The sequence below is a fragment of the Pseudopipra pipra genome, chromosome 8 (assembly GCF_036250125.1).
Source record: "Pseudopipra pipra isolate bDixPip1 chromosome 8, bDixPip1.hap1, whole genome shotgun sequence".
NCBI classification, from domain to species: Eukaryota; Metazoa; Chordata; class Aves; order Passeriformes; family Pipridae; genus Pseudopipra; species Pseudopipra pipra.
Genome location: NC_087556.1, coordinates 18,155,939 through 18,176,163, shown reverse-complemented (window position 1 = coordinate 18,176,163; position 20,225 = coordinate 18,155,939). Strand labels below are relative to the sequence as shown.

General features: G+C 40.7%; 1 protein-coding gene across 6 annotated transcripts in view; it reads left to right on the top strand.

Moving 5' to 3' along the window:
• MARCHF8 (membrane associated ring-CH-type finger 8) overlaps positions 1–20,225 on the top strand; it is a 93,981-nt gene that overhangs the window by 13,839 nt on the left and 59,917 nt on the right. For 5 of the 6 annotated variants that reach the window (XM_064662767.1, XM_064662769.1, XM_064662763.1 and 2 more), the window contains exon 2: positions 8,367–8,545. In XM_064662767.1, coding sequence (XP_064518837.1) covers positions 8,450–8,545 — 96 coding nt within the window. In that variant the 5' untranslated portion in view covers positions 8,367–8,449. Of the gene's footprint in view, positions 1–5,829; positions 5,900–8,366; positions 8,546–20,225 lie in introns of those variants that run through there. The other variant, XM_064662765.1, reaches the window with a different exon arrangement.

Sequence of the window (20,225 nt, the reverse complement as noted above, 5' to 3'; positions counted from 1 at the left end):
CAGAATGTGAGCAATGTCCTCACTGAACAATGGTGAGATTGTTCTGTTTCATCACTATCTTGCATTGTAAATATTTACAGTGTTTGAGAAACCAAGGCTTTCATTGTCTTCAATGTAAATTTATGCATTTTTAATAGCCATTATTAATTTTGAAGATAAAAATACAGACCCATTTTTCATTGGATTTCAGAACTGATTTAGAGTTTTGTGAGCCCTGAAAGGACTATAACGGAGAATGGGAAGTGATCATAAATTATCCATAGGTGTTACATTATATCATGTGGACTTGTATACTAGACTAGAAATTTGCCTGCAAATATATGTTGGTGCAAATTTCTCTTCCTAGTCTATACATGTATTAATATGTCTCTTTTTCCATTTGATTATAATCTTCACTTAACATTTTCTTCTAAAAAACATCAATTGTCATATGGAGCACTTTGCCAAATTGTAATGATCATGTGCGCATTTTTCCAGTAGATTTGCTGTTATTCTGGAGGTCTGGGGTTTTACCTTTTCCTTGACATCACTTGCTGTCTTTCCCTGGCATGTCATAGTTTTGTGGGGTTTGACTTTTGCCCATGACTAGGGGTGAGGGGAGTGTTTTTTGTATCCAGTAGTGTACTATGGACCCTTTTTTGTTGATTGTACAGTGATCTGCAATTGCAGTCGACCAGCTGCAACAATCTTAGCGGGCCGTTCCCAAACCTGTGTTCACAATAATATGACCTTGTTTCTTTTCTGTTAGTTTAAGAGTTTTGGGTTGTATGAAACTTCACCACTACTCTCTCAAACTGTTTCTCTGGGTTAGTAAGGAAAAGATGTGCTCACCATTGCATCACTGTGATGGAATCCATGTAGGTTACTGCTGTGCATTGCTTTTGGACAGCCAACGAAGGAGGAAAGACAGCTCTTCTCAGAAACTGTAGCAATTGGCATGGTACTGTGGTCTGTTCCCTGACCATGAGTATTATGAAGAAACAAGTCATCATCCATGTCTTTAAGAAAAGTTTGGAATTGTGTGATTAAGACAACCTAATTTTTGCTTTGCGGGATGGCTTTGGTGCCAAATTGGAGGGAAGAATACCTCTTCTGGAGAGGGGCATTAATTTCTCGGGAAGCCAGTCTCTACTCATTCTGGGAGCTGATAGGATCATGACTAAGAGTGATAAGGCAAGTCCCAAACATGCTCTGATATTACATCCTGCTTGCAGCAAAGCTGTAAAGACTCTCAGCTTGCACTGTGATTCACACACCTGCTCAGTTTGGAAGCACGTTGGGACAGGAAGATGTGTTTAATGTGAAGGGGTGAGGTGAAATGGTGTTTATCAACTCAAAAGAACAAATGGCACCCCCTTATGCAAATGGGTTTGGGAATTCAGTGGAGCAGGTAGAGCAACTTGCTGGTTGAGAAAACACCAACCCTGGCTGTTGACTTCTCCCAGGCCTCCACCGTTAGGGCTTCCCAATGCAGAGGATGAAACTCCTGCTTTACCTCTCTTTCTTTTTGCTTGTTATAGAGACTGTCCCAGGGATTAATCCTAATGTTATTATGAACTGTTCATCAACAAATATACAAGGGGAGTTACTTAAAAATGTATTTTACCCAGCAGACCACTGATGTAGCTAAAGAATTTTTGCCTCTGTAGCAGGAGTTTACTGCCCAGGTGTGTGTGAAACATCTGGTGCTTTGTTCTTTCCACAGGACATTAGAAATGATCATTGATGCTTTTGATGCAGGTAAGTTGCTATTAATAGCAGAAGCAGACAGAAGTAATTTCTTTGTTTCTCAGGGGACTGTAAATACTGTATTATTGTGTTGTTGAAACAGAGGGAAGTGACATTTATTTTCCTGAATGCTAAGCTAGTTCACAATTGCATTTATCAGCTCATTTGATTTGAAGGGGTCAGTTTTTAAGGAACCTGTTTTTTAGAGATGCAGATCCTCCTTAGCTTCCATTGAAATCAAGGAAAGGGGATGCTAAGAGCTCTAGGACCATTATTTATTGATAATGTAGTTTAACAGCTTGCTTGTCTAGTTGTATTATATTTGTAGAAGTAATCATATTCTCATTTTGAGAGGAGTCAGCTAGAGCTGGCAGATACTTCTGTTTTTCTATGTGTTGTGCATAGTCTACACCTGTATATTCCTGTATATTGAGAAGCTTTCAAATGGAACACAGGTAATTTGCAGAAGAATCTCTTGTCCGCTTTCTTAGCCTTTCTTTTGATTTCAGCTACTCAATAACATGATTTAAAAAAAATTAGAAGAAAAATGTTTTTAAGGCTTGAAGCTGATTATTTTTAGGACACTAGCAGGTGGAGGAAAGGAGGAACTGAGATAATAAAGGGAGAAGTTACAGCTGAGCTAGTAAACAGTGCAAGATATATGGGCAGATGCATAGCTGTAAATAGCAATAATCCAGAATTATATCTGCCTGGTCTGAATAAAAGGTTTCTTTTCAGGGTTAGTACAACATTAGAAGTGAAATGTGAAAGGTACTGCAGAGAAGGAAGTGTTAGTTCCTCTCCCTTAGGCTTTCTTAATTACATTTGTTTGTCAAGTTAACAAATGCATGTGAAGTGCATGAGGCTTGATAACATCTCTTAAATAATGCTGTTAACAAAGTACTGATTAAGCCACAGTAAACCAAAATGAAACGCAGATGCAGGATCCTCTTTTTGAAAATGCACATCTGTCATCTCTAGAAGAGGATTATGTAAGCTACATTAGTAGGGGAAGAGTCCGAACAAGCTCAAAATGAAATAATAAAAGCTTCAAACTGGAGCCAACACAAGCTAATAGGATTGGAAATATTTGCAAATATGGAAAATGTAGTGTACAGAAAGTAGACATAAGCTATATCCATCTGAAATGTCAGAGTACTAGGGAAAGTTAAGATGCACATAGGAATTTGCCACAGTCAGTGAACTGTTACCTTCAGAACAACAGCAATAAAAACCCAAAACCAAAGGATTTTCTTTTTAATGAGGCTTTGAGATTTCACATCAAGACCTCCAACAGAAAAACAGATTCCAAATCTGCATTAATAATTATTTCAAGTCTTACTAGGAAAAAGTAAGCCATCTGATGAACATGTTACACCATCTAGCAGCAGTCAGAGGTTTCTTCAGAGGGTTTCCATTCCTGTTTGGATCTGGTTTTGTGCTGTGCAGAGGGGAAGTTTCAGAAGGCTGGATTGCACGGCAGTGATCCACAAAGACTCAGAACAGCACTTTTCATCCTGCATCTGGAAGGTCCCCTGAAGTCTTCAGGCTGATCTAGTCCATTGCAGGATTGTCACAGCCATGAATGGTACTTCAGTGTCTGGATTATCTGGACATCAGCGATCTGTTGTTTTATTTTTGATCTGCCCACCCTGCAACAGATTATCAGACCAATGACCTACGTGATGCAGCTCACTGTCGTTACTGGGGACTAGGGTAGTTGAAGAAAAATGGAAGAAACTTTGGGGCAGACCAGAACAACTGATAGGTAGAATTCCTTCCAATTCCCTTCTGTTAGTGACTACCATCTTCCTTCTGCCACAGTTTTCAGGGCACATCTTTCACGTGCATAAAGACAGATTCTTTTATAATCCAGAATATCTGTTGTACTTTAAATAGGAAAACAATTGACCTATTTGACTGCTATAATACAAAGCATATGTACACACCTTCATGCATCCTTAGTATGCATTTCTTTTGGTAAGGCCTGTGTACATCAGCAGCCAAGTGCCACTACAGCTCCAGAGCTTCTGCTGAAGTTCTCCAGCATATGCCATGTAGCAAGGGAGTATGGTGGACTTTCTAAAGTGTAAGTGACCTAATCTGCTGTTCATACTGTATGCTTTTAGATTCTGGTAGATATGAAGCCGTAGACAGAAGATCATGTGTTGTGCTTACTTGCGTCAGTCTAGCTGGGAATCTTTGGCAAAGAGCAGTTTAGCCTTTATTTTTGAATGTGTAATGGGCAGAGAAACTGCAGTAGGTGGCAGATGAGGGAGAACTTCCACCTGGGTTCTTCCAGTGACACTTCTCAGTGTAACAGTCCAACAATTCACGGACCGTTCAGTTCACCTGTAGTCTGATTTATGTTCTTCTTGTCACTTAGGAAACAGATCCTGATGGGGTGGATGATGGAAATGGGATTTCAAGTGGTTTCCCACCTACTTCTCTTACAGTGAGGTTACCTTTTGTTGTTAGTTGTCCCTTCTCATAGTTGAGGAATACATCTGGTACAGGTAGCTCCCTTTACAAGCTGCAGATTGAGCTCTGGGTGGGATCCTGACAAGAGGCCACAAACTGCCAACCTTTTGGATAACAAAGGGCACAAAGATGGGTGGCACCAACCAGGTGAATGGACACTTGGAGAAACAGCAGGGGTGGAGGACTCAGGAGGAAGAGTGACACTTTCATGTGGGTAGACTGTGAGGGTGTAAAAGCCCAGGGGGTCCTTTATTAAGGGTCCTCCTTGGAAGCATCATGGGCTGTTTCTGTGTTACTGCACTATGAATAAATTGCTTTGTGGAACAAGATATCTGAAATTCTGCCATGGGAAACCTGAGGTCGAGCCAGTAAGGAAACCTGGTCTGACTGTGTGAGTGGGGAGTCAAGTGCAGCTCCTATTGGGTCATTGGAGCCGCTTGCTATGAAGGAGCTTTAGTCCCAGCAGTGAAAGTCTCTGGCATTGGGAGTGTGACTGCCAGAGAGTCTAGTGAATGGTCAGATTGGGAAGTTTCCTTAACATCATGTACTTAATGCTGGTAACCCAGAAGAATCTAATTTTCTGCTTATGTTGCTGTCAGATATACTGCTCAGGGGAAGGCCACAGCCACCAGTCCCCAGTCATGTGCATGCTTTTCCTTCCTTTTGTGCTGCTCAACTGCCTTCAGAGACTGTCTCATTTCCTCTGAATCCGACTGTTCTTGCTGCAGCTTCGTGGTTCTGGCAATGTAATGAAGACCCAGCTGATGTGGTTCCAGGTGGCATTTTTAGTTACTCTTTGTCTGCCCTGCAGAAAGCAAAACTGGACTACCTGGGTGGGTGAAATCTTAGCTTCACTAGGTTAAGATCTCCTCTGGGCTCTGTGGCTCTTTTTTGTCTTTCGGAGTCGTATTCGTTTGCGAAGGCTCTCTGCAATGGCACTATGGCTGGAATCTGTTTTTGGCTGGAACCAGTGTGGCTATAGATAGGGGGAACAGTTGAGCTTCAAGCTGTCCTCTCTCTTGGCATTCCTGTGTGCCGCAGCCAGTTTTGCAGGAAGTCTCTCTGGACAAGAGCAGTCGTTTGAATTGTGGCTTATTGGCTGTTGGCAGCATGAGTAAAGAAATCTCTTACAGAGTCCAGCTATGAAAAAAGGCTTAACCTTTATTATAATTTGCTGAATTCCCAAATTCCTAAGACAGGTTTTCTTTAAGTATTTTACCCCAGTGAATGATACGTTAACAACCATGGGGACAGAAGGAGAATAAGATCCCTTTGCAGGCAGATGGCTGCCCTGCCTATGGGACCTAGTAGGTGTATGTACCCTCTTTATCCCTTTCCTGGCACCCTATGATTGCTTCAGCTTTCCAGGCAAAAAGAATCTGAAAAGTCTTTCCTTTGTGAATACAACATCATCTACAGCAGTGGTCATGGGACTTCCTTACGTGTGTGGTTTATGAACCAAATAAAACACAATGAAGGAGAAAGCTGAGCCCTTTGCCACCTCCTGGGGGCAAGTGTACTCTGCTGTTGGATGCAGGTGCTGTAGTAATGAGAAAGTCTCGTTACTGCAGTAGGAGTAGGAGCAGTCCCCTTGCCTTAGCATTTCTTCATTTTTGGCAGGCTCCCAGTTTGATGTGATTGAAATTTGGATCCCAATTGGCAGCTGCCCACCTCCTCACCTCTGAATCAGGTAGCATGTGGAATTAATTTAGCTGTGGAATATGTCCTGTGGAGCTTGTCACAACTTGCTTTGTACTGAGTGGCATTGCTTTCCTGGCATCCTTGTCTGTTTGTACTCGGTGCTGCAGATGGTCTGTTCATTCACGTAACTTTATCCTTTAATTAGTGCTGTGGAGTTAATGTGCTTTAGGTTGATACAGTGCGTGCATTATTAGGGACCTTGCAGGTTGGGGATGCTACAGTGGGGCATCTGGGTTTAGTTTACAGCTTTCTCGAAGCCACCCTTGAACAAAGGCAGGCTTTATTAGAACATCTACCAGGCTTCTTTACCAGAGGAGAGCTGTTTCACATCATCTTTGAATATCCAGTTGGATTATATCTGCTGCTTGAGCTCTTTCAAAGAATTCTAACACATGCTGTCCTCGAAGTACCTGCAGAAAAACTGGTTTTACTTGTTTGCCATAATCACAGGGGGTAAACTGTGTTTTCTAATAATTTTCCTTGTTCTCTTTACAGTCATGGCAACATGTCCTTGCCTGCAAGGCCAGAACCCTTTTTGAGGGGGGACACAGAGCTCAGTTATTGCTGGCAATAGCACAGAACATATTAGCTGGCATATTTTCATTGAAGCTTAACGTTCTCTGGATTTCATTTCCCTATGTTTTCTTGGGAAAATACCTTCCCTTCCTGCCTTGTTTATTGTGGTTTGATATTCTCATCTCAGCCCACGTTTATATCCTCTCTGGTTTGGCTGCTTTAGAGGATGTAACTAAGCAGGTGTGTGGAGGACCTGAGGAGGTTCTGTTTTCTTTTTATGCTGAGATTCAATAATGCTGGTAACTCCCATGTTTCCCTTTGTCCTCCAGTAAGGAAGTCTCCTTGTTGTTGCTTGCTTATGCATACTGATATATTTTATTTTTAAAATAAGTGATGCCTGAAAGTTACGGAGGCATTACCTTCAGAGCTTTCATGCATGCTTTATGAGGTACTGTCTTGGCCTCTATAGAAGTAATATAAATCCTGACCACGAGTCAGTAAAGCGTTTGAATTTGGCTGAGCATCATCCAGCAAATACAGTGTGTGATTGGGATGCAGCAGGCATTGCTCGCATTTCTGGTTTTGCTCATGACTTGCTCTATGACCTGTGATAACTCATTCCCCCACAGTGCAAAGAGGATAGTGAACTATCATTCTCTGTATAAAGTGCTTGGAATATGTAATTTTTTTTCTGTTGTTTCATCAAAAGCAGTCAAAATATTCGATCCTGTTTTCATTTTACACAGCTCCTATGGAGTCTAATGCAAATAGAACCAGACCAGTGTCTTTTGCAGAATCAAAAACCTAGAAAGCTTGGCCTCTCTTTAAAACTTCCAATTAAATATTCAATAAAAAATGTGGGCAACATAAGTTTAGGGTATGCACTAAGTGCTAAGCTACACTACTTCCAAATTGTTAAGCAACATAATATATAGGGCATCTATCTCGTCTCTGTTTTCTGCTTTCACAGATTCAAAACTAACCAACCAAAAAGTTGATATGTTATGGAAAACAGAAAAACAGTCCATCATTCAGTTGCCCTGTTTAATATGGTCCCTGCTGTGTTAATTCCCCTGTAATCCTTTCTTTAAACACAGTTGTGTCTCATTTGCGGCAAGTTATGTTCCAAATAAACACTCCATGATCCTACGTGTTTTAAAAAGCTTCTTATTTAAGGTAACTTCACTAATCTAATAAAAGGTATGGTTAATTATGCCTGCCTTTCAGATTAGCATTGCCAATTTTGGCTAATTTATGTCTATCACTATCTTTCCTATGTGTGATGCTTCCCTGTTGTATTAGTAAGAGAAAGATGAAGTGTGTGTAGTTCAGTGAATTCACAATCCCTAGTGAGGGATTTTGTTTATATTAATCTCTAATAGTCTTTAAGAAAGGAACAGCTCACATGACATGTCTTTCTATTGCCAGCTGGTACATAAATGACAAGAGCTAAATGCAGGATATTTCCTGTTTTTAGCCAAAACTACAGCATTCAGTGTGATTCAGGACGATTCTTGAGGCAGTTTGATCCAGTATGATGGGACTGGCAGTTTAGGAAACTACCTTCACGACCTTTGCTCTTTGCATCTTCAGGTATCAGGCTCCCACTGCTTATCTGGGAGAGCTGCTCTTCCTCCTTCTCCCTATCCAAGCAGACTCAGGCATGATCCCTGCCCTCTAGCTCTGCTCTCAGAACACTTTCAGAACTGACTGATAATTTATTTATTCGTTTTGCATAAATTGTGCTCTGACCTGTCTAGTTAAAGTTCTTGAAAACTTCTGTGTCTTTCCACACTCACTCAGTGCACCAAACTCTCTCCTGTTTAGAATGTGGAGAGAAAATAAGAGATGCGTCTTGATCCAGTGAATTACTTAGCTTTGGTTTAGAAATAATTGCATTTCAAGCTACTTTAACATCATCTAATATTTTTATTTTTTAGTTGCAAGGCCTGACAATGGCACGGAATGAGCACTGCCTTCAAGCCTCCTTCCTGTAAATATTAGGACCAAACAAGGCGGTGTGATGAACATGCCACTGCATCAAATCTCTGTCATTCCAGCTCAGGATGTTACCTCTTCCAGAGTCTCCAGGAGCAAGACCAAAGAAAAGGAGGAACAGGTACTGCCAGATATGCTTGATTTTCCAGAGGAAGTTACTCAAGTATAAAACAATAGGGTTTGTCAAATCAGACCCAATTCTGTTCTAAAGCCCCAACTCCTTGCACGACTCCTGTTTTTAGTGAGGATGAATGCTACCAAATTATCTCGTTATTCTCATGTGTGCTATTTTAAAAGCAGCTGGCTGCAAAGTCCTAGAGGTTGTTGTTGAGTAACTTGTGTAAAATGCAAGCTACAACCTTCTACTTTGCATAAAAATTTAAGGCAGATAGGAATTTGGATGATGGCTCTAGTACCATTGTCATGGAACCTGTTACAAGAGTAAAGAAAAATTGTGTGGGGTTTGAACACCTATATGTAGCCATATATCCTGTTTTGCTTTGCTCTTGGTAGCATGTAGTAGGTGTGTTGTGTTTCATAGTGACTGCAGTATCACAAGGAAAGATATATACGCCCATGCGTGTACGTAGTGTGCTGTTTTATGGAATGTGATCTGTATTCTTAATTTGGTAGCATGTGTGTGAATGGAATCCTTTTGAGGTCTTGTTGTGGTGCTAATGAGGACTGGAATGCAAAAATATCTGAAGTATATATCTGATTATAAGTCCAATAGAATCCAATTAATATGCTACTTAACAGTTTTTATAGCATGCTGTGTCTAGTCTTCACATGTCAACCTTATTTATCCCTGAACTGTGTCTCTGGTCAGGCCAAAGACCTCAACGTGCATTGTGCTTTAGTGTACAACTGTACTGCACTGAATCTTATATTATCTGTCGGTTCCACAGAAACCTCTTTGTGTTTTTTTAGCTTTGCCCTGACATAAAATTAGATCAAGAAGACATTCACTTTATGGTAGAACTTCAGGGCTTGCTTTGTGGACTGCTCAGCAGTGGTTAATTCTGAGGAGACCTAGAGTGATGCTGATTAGAGATAGGGCATAGCTTACATGTAAGGGACTAAAAAGACACTATCATGTTACAGAAAGGAATTTACTAAGACTAACTTTGAGTAGGGTAAAACAGTTGTTTCTGATGTGTTGATATCATTTTCCCTAACTACCTGTCTCACCTGTCGGCTCTCCAGATTGCACCTACCAAAGTCACCAGTGAGTTAGTAGAAATAAATTGTCCCATTGGGGGATATTTTTTGAATCTTCTCTTTAGTAACATCTTAAAAGGATTCTAGCCTTTCAGATTCCTAAACCAGTAATTAATAAGGCTGGCACACTGCTGCTTTTGGTTGCCAGGCCTAGGCAGGAAGTTATCTTCACAGAGGAGGTGCTCTAAATCCGTGAAGCACCTTGTCTCAGGAGTCTGCTGGTATCTCTCACTTCCCACCTGTTACACATAATCACTGTCTGGGCAGCTCTCTAGATAAGAGGGATTTTCTGTTTCTTCTCTTTGGTACCCTCCTATATAGAAACGGTATGTGCTGAGAGGGTGAAAAAGCTCCTTTGCCAAATGCAGGTCAGTGCTACAAATTTACTACCCTGCCCTGCGTAATGGAGATTTGGAGGCAGATCAAAACAACTTGTGGTATGTCTAACCATGCAGTGAGCCTAGAAGTGGGAATTCCAACTCTCCTTCTAACCACATTTTTCATTTCCAACAGAGCAACTTCAGTGTTAACAAATCTCCCCTGTGTTTCCTTCATGATAACTGGTTCAAATGCTGATTATTGTTCCCCTTGCCAGGTTGCTGTTATATTTTCATGCCTTTGGATGTTAGAAACAGAGCAGAATACTTGTTTAAATATGTGCAGTGTTGAAGGGGAAGTGGGACCATACAAGCAGTAGATTAGGCTAACCTGGAAACATTTCATGTTTCCCAAGTCTTATCCTTCCTGTCGCCATCAGCATATTCATTCATCCCCAAGTGTCCTGCATTCTGGCAAAACTACAGCTGGAACAGCTGAAGCTCTGGGTGAACTGGCTGCTGTTCTTGATGCACAGCTGTACTGACACTGTGGCTGCTCCTTTGCACATGAGCCGCAGCCCGGCTCTTGTATGCTCTTCCCTGCTCTTGTAAACGGCATTGCTTCTGGTATTAACCTTTAATTCTGCATCTAACAAATGAGCTGGACAGCAGTCAAGTTATTAATGTGCTGACTTTGACCAATCCGGTAAAATTTTCATTTTCCATCAGTTAGGATGTTCAAGGCTACTTTATAGTCAGAGTCCCTGTCAACTCTTGGGTGCAATCAAGACCCAAATAGTAAATTCCTTACCTTTTCTGTGCAGGAACAATAAGCAACTCAAACAAATGTGTACACTGGAGTCTTAAAATGTTTTGAGTTGTACAAAGCCACTTGCCAATCTGAACAAAATCAAGCAAACCACAAACCACAATCAAAACCAATAGTGCTACTTCAAAGATAAATATGTAGGTTTGCTTTGTAATACCAAGCTTCTTAGACCAAGTGCATTGCCAGGTGTGCATTTTGTAGGTTGAGCAGACTCATGTACATTTCTCCCCTTTATTAACAAGCTCTGGCAAAAGCCAAGGTGAATAGATTGTCATCTAGCAGATGAGATTTTGTATGGCTTTCATTCTTGCTATTTCAAACTAGACCTTTGACTTGTCTGTGCCTACATCCTGCATTGTAATAAGTCCTTCGGAGGAAAGGCTCAAGAACAAACACAGCAGCAGAAACTGAAGGACCAATGTGCCTAGAGAGAGAACTTCCACCAGTCTCTGAGAAATTAGTGTTTTTCCTATTCCCCAGAACATGCTTTATGTTCTGTTCTGTTCTGTTTTGTGATTATGATTATCCACATTTGTAGTAAAGGTGCAGAGGGAAAATTCTCAGTCTGAACAGTACATGTCTCTTACTATTTCTTCTCTTCCATGTTTCTGGTCAAGATGTAATTTATGTATTTCAGATTAAGGCTTGGTTTTATTAAGCATTTCCTTGTTACAAGAGCAAGTTTTCTGGACTAGTGATATGTGACTAACAGTGAAGAAACAGCAAGAAATCCTTACCACCTTTATCATTATAATCCAGTTTCTCAAATTGGGTGATCTATAGTGTCTAGGCATGCCTCATGGCAGATTAACATGTACATTCGATATCTGTGGAAGTCTGTGGCAAAAATCCTATTGAATTTGGAGAAGTGTTAAGAGGAAGAGCTGCTGCCTACCATTTCTGGTCCAGGTCCTCAGTGATATGTATACATAACAGAGCCTGGTAGATTCTGATTCAGGTTAGTGTAATCTTCAATATTTAGAATAGTTGAAATCTGAGGTTAACAGCAGTATTTCATAAAACTTTGTCCATTTCCCCAGTAAAAATGAGGAAGGTCGTAAAGGGATTATTACTGCTGCATTTAACTCAGATGAACTGATAGCTTTAAGGGCTATTAATAAGCATCATTAGCTTCTTACTTATCCTTCACTAGGAATAGCTTCATACTTACCTGATTTAAGGGAGAGTCACTGTATTATTTTTGAGGAACTACAACCCCTGCTTGCTCCTCTTTAGTGGGCAGTATGCTGGCTGCAGTGTTTCCTAATGTATGCAAAAGCTAACAGCTCTCAGGATTTAGACAGGAAATGAGGAACCGATGCTGGCATGTGGTTGAGGTGTTCTGGGTTTGTTTTGTTATAGCATTGTCTTTTTCAGGGCTTTGTGCCTTTCTCACTGAGGTGGACTGATGTCTACCACACCTCGTTAGTAATTATTGATTAATTACTTCAGTGAGTGAAACTCCCTGAGCAATAGCTTTTCACTGCTCTTCTAAAAACGTGTGTCAACTGTAACCTCTTGTGCTGTGACCTCTGCAGATCTCCTAAGTGGATCAGGGATGGGTGGGATCAGTGTGTAAATGAGAGATCATGAGATGTTGGTCCAAGTCATTTTGGTGCACAGTACTCTTTCTTCTCAATGGCCTGAAACTGGGAATCAATACTGACTTGTCATCAAAGATCACACAGCATTTATCACAGAATGCTCTAGTTAGATTTAAACTTGCCAATTCCACTTGATCAACTGAAACTCACTTCTGCTCACTCCTCTTGTCTACTAAGTGTTGTGTAGTATTGCTGGCTGCTCTGGGCTCAGCAGAGATGCTACGATCATCTCTGACATCTCCAGGTACTTCTCAAAGCTGTCATCTTGAAGATACTGACTACCTATTTTTTCTGAATGAAATTATGCTGAGAGAAGTACATGGTGATGCATCTTCATAAATTTCTTCTGCCTTCTTAACGATCTCTTGCATCCTGTAACAGGAAAGGCACTGTGGCCTATTGATTCAAATAAGCCACATCTTACTGGAAAAGCAGGAGTTACTTGAAGGAAAAAAAAACCAATAGATGCATTTGCAAGAGTTTATAGTCACGGATCAGTACCTCAAGGTAAAGGCACATGTTTTATGTTGTTGAATTCAGAGTGACAGTTAGAGAGCTATTATGGGTTTTTTTAAGGTACGGAAGCACTCTATGATCTTTTCCATTCACTTTTTGGACTTTGAGCTCTGAATGAGATCTCTGAGTAGCTGAACTCAGTCCAAATACTCAGGCATTTGTAAGGCTCTGTGTGTGTGTTTGGTTTTGCTTGCCCATTGAACCAAATAATTCATTAAGCAGCCAGGCTACAAATCCTTTGAGAATTTTACCCCTTATTATTTTTATACTGCAATTTGTGTGTTTATGAGTAACTATGTCATATATTAACACTGGGCCTGGCATTTTTCCTTTATTAAATTCGCTTTGTATAGAAACTGGCTAACTATGGAAGAATTTTTGTCTGAGTATCCCTTAACTCTCCTGTGAGAACTAGAATGTGTCTCTTGCTGTACTGCTTACAGACCTAGGCTCAAAGTGGGAATTGCAAAGTCCATTCCTAACAATGGCTTGGCTTTTACTTGATGTTTTTCAATGGATCATAAAGTGTTCCTCAGAAAAAGTTGTCATACTTTCCACTTCCTGAAACATAGCAATCAGGCAATTTTTTGACAGAGCAGACAACCTGTGACAGAAGCACCTCTGAAGAGCTGCAGTGAAAGTGCTTCCGTTTCTGCAGTCTAGGAGCAGGTAGGAAGGTTTCCTATGCCTAGTCCTTTGAGAATATGCCAGATGACTGAGACGGTTTTAACAGCATCCTTCCACATGGAATCCCTGTGCTGGGAGTGTGGTATTTCCATGACTGATTTCTATGCTAAAACAGACATTTTAGTACACGTCTGTGTTGGAGCAGGTGCCTGAGCACACTCACTCTGATTACCTTTAGCACACAAACAGTCCAGTGAGGAGCACTAAGTAAATAGGAAAATTGCTTGAAAAAACTGCTTCACACCAAATGCCTATCTTTCTCCATGGGAATGTTTGTATTCACCACCCTGCTTGTGATCTCTCCTTTTTGTTATCAGGAGAGTTGTTCTTGTGCTCTTCAAGACAGTTTAATTGCTTGCATCAAACCCTTCCTGGGCACAGCACTTTGCAGTTGCTGTCAGGTGTCTCTGCGAATATCCTCTCTCAGGGCATTGCCTATTTCTTTACTCCTGTAAACATCTTGGCACCTGACACTGGTGTGAGTGCCTGAGGTGGTCCTTCTGCCCTTGCCTGCCTGCCTTTCTCCCCATGGGCAGTTGCCTCTGTTCTGTCCTTTGCCAGTTTAAGGGCTTTCTTCTTCTCTCCCACATGTTCCTGGCAAGAGCACCGCTAACCTCCTCTTCGATGTGGTACCTGGAGAACTCAAGAAGCACATGGAGTGCAGCCAGGCCTGAATAAACAGTGGTCTGTAATTTGGGATTTGTGTTTCTCTTCCTGCCCTGCTAGATGGTGTTGGGCAAATCCCTTGGATTCCTCTGCTATCCTTCCTCCTATCTGTGAAGGAGGGCTAGCACTGCTAATAAGCCTTGTAGAGGACTTCAGGGGTTTAGATAAAAGCTGATCAGCAGGAAGTGTTTGTCACTAGATGTCTGCTTTGCCAGAGTCCCAGTCTGCAGACAATTCTGCTGAGCTGGCCCAAAGATCTGCTGCAGAACATGGTGGGCATGGGATATATGGAGAGTAGACTGGCCTTTCTCCTGAAGGTGGGCATTGCTTAATCTCAGTTGTGGTAAACGTGCAAAATGTTGTGACTTTCCTGAATCTGTTCTGCTCTTACTGTGCTTGAGTGCAGGATGAGGAGCTGGTCCTCTCGAACCCTGTTCTTGGAAGCTAGCACATGCTGCTTCCCAGCAAACCCTGGTGAAGGGGGAAGAGGGGAGGCAGGAAACGGGAGGGAGGGGACGGGATGGGAGGGAGCTGCTCCCACTTGAACAGTCCTAACAAAAAAGTCAGATCACGCCATTTGATTCTACATTGTGTTTGTTTTGGAGTGCATACAGAATGTGTGTGTGAGGAAAGGAGCAGATGGCTTCTGAGTGGAGAGGAATTACAAAAGGCAAACTGTGGGAAGTGGTATCTGAAAGGGTTTTGAGGGAAAAGAGGAGAAAACTCTTTCTTTTAAAAATTCAGTAAACAGTAGAAAAACTAACAGCAGTTGATACAGCAGCAGAATTTTAGGTAGTGATCCTTCCGAGAAGAAACTTTGGAAGTTTCAGGTTTTACTGTTTGTTTATAATCACTCATTTATATACAATCTCTGTTTTGACTTTGCTTATTGCATATGAACTCCTTGCTTTGATGTCTTAAGACCAGAAACAACTTAATTATTACTACCTGTAGCTGTTGGATTAACCTGAATTTTAAACCACCTCTCTCATATTAACACAATCTCTGTCTGGCTCTCATTAGCAGATCACTTGAACAAGCTGAGAGTCATTCTTTGAAAAATATGATTTTCTAAAAGAAGTGCTGATGCTATTTAATTATGTGATAGCCAAGTATGTTTTGGTGGTGATGTTTTGCAGGTCTGCTAATGTTTCTCATATATGTTAACATGCAACAGCGTTTCATAAAGGGAGCCCTGGATCTGAGCTCGTGACTTTAGAGTTTATATTTTTTCTTCCCTGGCAAAAGCATGCTTGTTTGTTTGCCTTCTAATGAGAAGTGTGTGTCAGTCATGATGCCACAGTGAACTGTATGTGGGTATTAATATCTGTGTTGGTGCAGAGTGCTGCTGAAATCATCACAGCTCCACAAAGACATCAGTCAATACTTCATCGTACTTTGCAGTGATTTTCATCATCCAGTGGCTATAGTGTTTCTTTAAAGTGATGCTGTCAGGTTCCTGCAAACTCATTTTTAAAGTTCTGTGTTTATTGAATGTAATTTCTGTAAGTAAAACGCCCCAGAAGTACAGGGCTTTTTCCTCCTGTAGGATGTTTTGCCTCTTGCATTGATGCATAATGAATGACTTCATTGATTTGCTCTTTCACACAGATGTGTTTCTTTACCTGTTGAAGTAAAGAGTGTTGGGATTTGAGTTGTTTTTTAGGGTGGGTGTTCTGTTTTTTGTTTTTTTGAGAGAAGAACTATGACTAACAGTTCTGCCAGGGATGCATGCTGTGGTGTGATACCCTTAAAGTAGTTGAACTTCAGTGGGTTTAAAACTTTATCTAGCTTTAAGTTGCTGATTATCTCTTAAACCCTTCATCTCAGTGGTTTAAAGGTAAAACTTTTATGAAGTTATATATAGGCTTAGATCTGCACTTTGAACTTAGGTAATTCTACTTGGCCTTTATGCCATTTATGAAGAATTCTTGATGGGGGTGGGGGCAAGTTATTCTTTTGAAATTGCTCCTCCCTGCTTTGCTGAAATCTAAGGTCTTAAGAGTACAGCCTTCTGAGTCAGTAATTCTCACAGCTAGAAAAAAAATCCACCTTTGGGATTCATTTAGTTTCTCTTGGTCCCAGAAGTGATGATCTCTCATATGCTATTAAACATGTTTCTGTTTGGCAGTGGACATAGCTCTGGTTTTAGGGAATTTCTTATGGAGAGTTTTTTGTGACAGCTACAAGTCGAAGCACACTTTTATTACTGAGCAAGCCCAAATGTGTATTCCATGAGGTCAGTGGCTGAAATTCAGAATTTCATTTTTTAGGAGTTAAGAACTGAATTTTGACATCTTCAGATACAAAGGGAAGAGCGGAATCACCTATGTTTGAAGGTTTAAGTTAATTTACAGCCCAATTCTCTCTTCCTGTAAGTAAGTGCTACTTGTTGATGAAAATGAGTAAAAGTGACCCTTTTATGATTTTTTTATTTGCTTGAATGTGGACTGCATCTGATTCCTTGTGGACCTTAACTACAGGTGGCAGTTTGTATCAGGGAGACTTCACCCCTGTGCTAAGTGAATGCTGCATGTTTCCACTGTGTTCCTTAAGGGTGAAGCATCTGTGGTGTTCCTGAAGGCAAGAATCTGGGACCATGTCACTGCTTTGCACACACATTATGCATTTGTCAGCATAACTGAAAGGGGGTGTATTTAGCACAGATATTCATATGCTCAGATTCTATGTGTGGAAACAATTTTTTGTTTATTTTTAACATAATGTTTTCAGTAATAAGCTTGCGTCTTACACTTAGGTTTTTCAGACATCTTAAAGTAATAAAATGGAACGTACATCTAAATTTTTATGTAACCTACTGAGGTCTGTATCAGAGCTGGATTTGGAGTCACAGATTTCCACTGTGCCTTACTGCCTTGAAGGATAATTGTCTTTCCTACTCTTAATTACTTACACCTTGGAAAATCACTGCTGTAGGTTTCACAGACATAGAAGTATTTATGGCTCTTTTTATCTAAAAAGTCGAATTTTTTTCACCACTTTAACTACTTCACGCTTCAGTTCCTTTGTGTACACAGTTGTATCAGTTGTTCTCTTTAACTAGTATGTGTAACGGGCTCGAGATTCACAGATAAACCTACAGAGAGCCCTGGGTGACATTGGTAAGAACAGATGAGGTGGAAGAAGTCCTTGAGGTGCCATCTTAGTTCAGGTGCACTTTTAAATGTATAGTCTCACGGTTACAGTGGTGAACTTGAAGATGTTGAGGGCTCAGTTGTGAATGATGCACATCTGTGACGGTGCTTCAAGAGAGAGGTGACCTCAACCAGCAAGGACAGTCTAGCAGCCATTTCAGCAACAGATGTAGGAGGCTTGAGGGTACAGGGAAGTGAGAACATGGAATAATTAAAAGCAACACCCCAGCACACCTGAAGTCACAGTTGCTGAGGGTGTTGATTAGTTGGCTGTAATTCTCTAAGTGTGATTAAAGCAGACCTGATTCATGAGGCTGGTGAAGAAATGAGGGCAGAAAGGAGCAGGATGTGTGTGGTAGAAGCATCTACACTGATAGTCAGGCATGGATTTTATTCCTTGAACTGATGTTAGTCATGGAAATCTTTTGCAACAAAGTAGATCATCATTCTTCTGCTAGTGGAGTTTTATATTAGCCATTTAATTAATTGATTAGTTTCTAGAGAGCAGTGAAAAGTGGACATTAAAAGGTGGCCCGTGTTATATTGCACATATGTGCAGAAGGCAGGTTATTCTTTGAATCAGGATTTTCTTCTTTACTTTGTCATGAGGAGGACAATAAATGAGTTAGAAGAATGGCATCCCGTGGTGTCTGTTCTTATTTTCATGCTGTTTCAGGATAGCTTTTCAGGCAGTACCAGGATTCATCTCAGAGGTGGCTATCAAGTTTGAGTTATTGTGAAGCGTCTCCTATGCTGTATTTGTGCTTTCCTGTGTGTGGCATGTTAACCTCTCTTTCTTGTAATGGAAAGTTGTAGTTCCGTAGTTCAATACTGTCCTTCCAGAGTAGATAAAAGCAGGCATGTCTGTAAGTCCTCTGCAGCCCTCCAGGGATACACGTCACACTAGAGCAGTTGTGTCCTGTCACCTCTGCAGTGTATGTTGATGCCGAACTTTACAGTACAGCCCATTAAAGGCACAAGTATACAATTCTTTTTTTTTTTCTTCTTATCTTTTCTTTTCCTATACTATATTTAAATCCCACTACAATATGTGGATCAGAATTGTGGATTGGCATCAAATTCTTAAAAGAAGAATGAGATTATTCTTTTCCTAGGATTTAGAGAGAGGAGCCTTAAAAAGATGGTTTGAAGTTGTAGAGGCTGCTCTTGGCTAATATCAACTAATCAATTGACTTATTTTTCCTGTAAAGTGGTCAAGGAACAGCCTTGTAATGCATATCAGCAGCTTTTCCTGAATGGAAAGTTGCAGAACAGGAAATGTTTGTGAGCTCTGACTAGATGCACGAAGCCCACGTCAGTTGTAAAGTTTTTCCTGGCTATCATCTGCCTGCCTCTTTCTAGTAACTCTTCCCAAGCAGTAAATGCAAGAAGAGGTGATTTCTGGATTGTTCAGGTTGAAATGATGTGCCTTTGCCTCAGCAAGTGGCTTGTGTTGTACCTTTTTGCTTCAGTTCTTATGCATAACAACAGTGAAAACATTTGATTGATCCCAGGGAATAGGAAAGAGTTGTTTGAGCTTTTTTTGCCCTGCAGTCCTCTTTAAATATGTTTACTGCTATTCAGATGGCTGAAGGCACATCATTTGAGTAAAAATAATGCTTTTTATTTCTTGTATGCAATGAAATGAAACATTTGCTAATTTTTGCATCCTAATTTCTCTGAGCTGGTTAATGTAACAACAATTAAGCAGCTTCATTCCGCATGAAATACTGGAGTGTGACTTCCTCTTTGGCTTCTGACAAGCATCAGGTGCTCCAGAGACACTGGAGTTACTGAAAAATCCACAGGCAGAAATGTGGAAGTGACCTCTAAATAGGACGTTGCTCTTTTCAGACACCAAGGTTGGGATATTTGGGAAAAGGGAAGCACAGCTACTGCTTACCTGTAAACTTTAAACCATAACTATTTTAAGCAGTGAAAAGGGAAGCTCTAGGGTACTTAAGGGAAACATTAGCAAATTAGGGCCACTGGGTACTGCCAGTGTTAATTTGTGCTTAATATCATATGAGATACCCTCTCCCCTTACAGCTGGGAATAGAACTGAACTGGTTCTTTTCTGTCATCAGTGAGAAAACCTTCACTACTGGACACAATTGCTTCAAATTGCCAAGCAAAAAAATCGGTATCACTGTACAATGATGAGGTTCGGGCAGAAACAGGACAGGCATGTTGGAATACAGATTGAAGTTTTAGAAAAAGCAGCTATTTGGTATGTTTTTAATATGCAAAGCAGAACGTATCTATCTATCTATCTATCTATCTAAAAGTACTTCTAGACACTGGTAATAAGGGGCCAATTGTCTTGATTCCTAACTGAAGTCAGCAGTTAAAAAAGTAGCACCTCCCCAAAACCCTTTCCTATCAGTCTGGTTGAAAATGCCTTGTTTAATTTTAGTGACTCCTTTGAAGTTTGTGATGCTGAAGGCCAGCAGGGATTGCCACATCTGACTTGTAATGACCTGTGTTACCTTGTATGTGCATTGAACCCGTAACTCATGGTATTTGGAAAAGACACTTCAGCTTCCAGCCTTGACTTAAAGGTGAAGAGTAAAGCTTCTGTTTTACTTGATAATTTGTTTACATGCCAGCCACCATCACAGTGCATGGAAAACCACATGCAACTTTGTTTTTTGTTTTTTTTTGAAATTTGATTTTTTTTTTCTGGCTTGAGCTGATAGTTGCTGGTGACCCTTGATTAATTGAAACAGGCTCTTAAATTGTGCTTTTGGACCTATCAGTGTGTTACAAACAAGCAAGGTCATTCACTTTTTAAATAAACTTACAG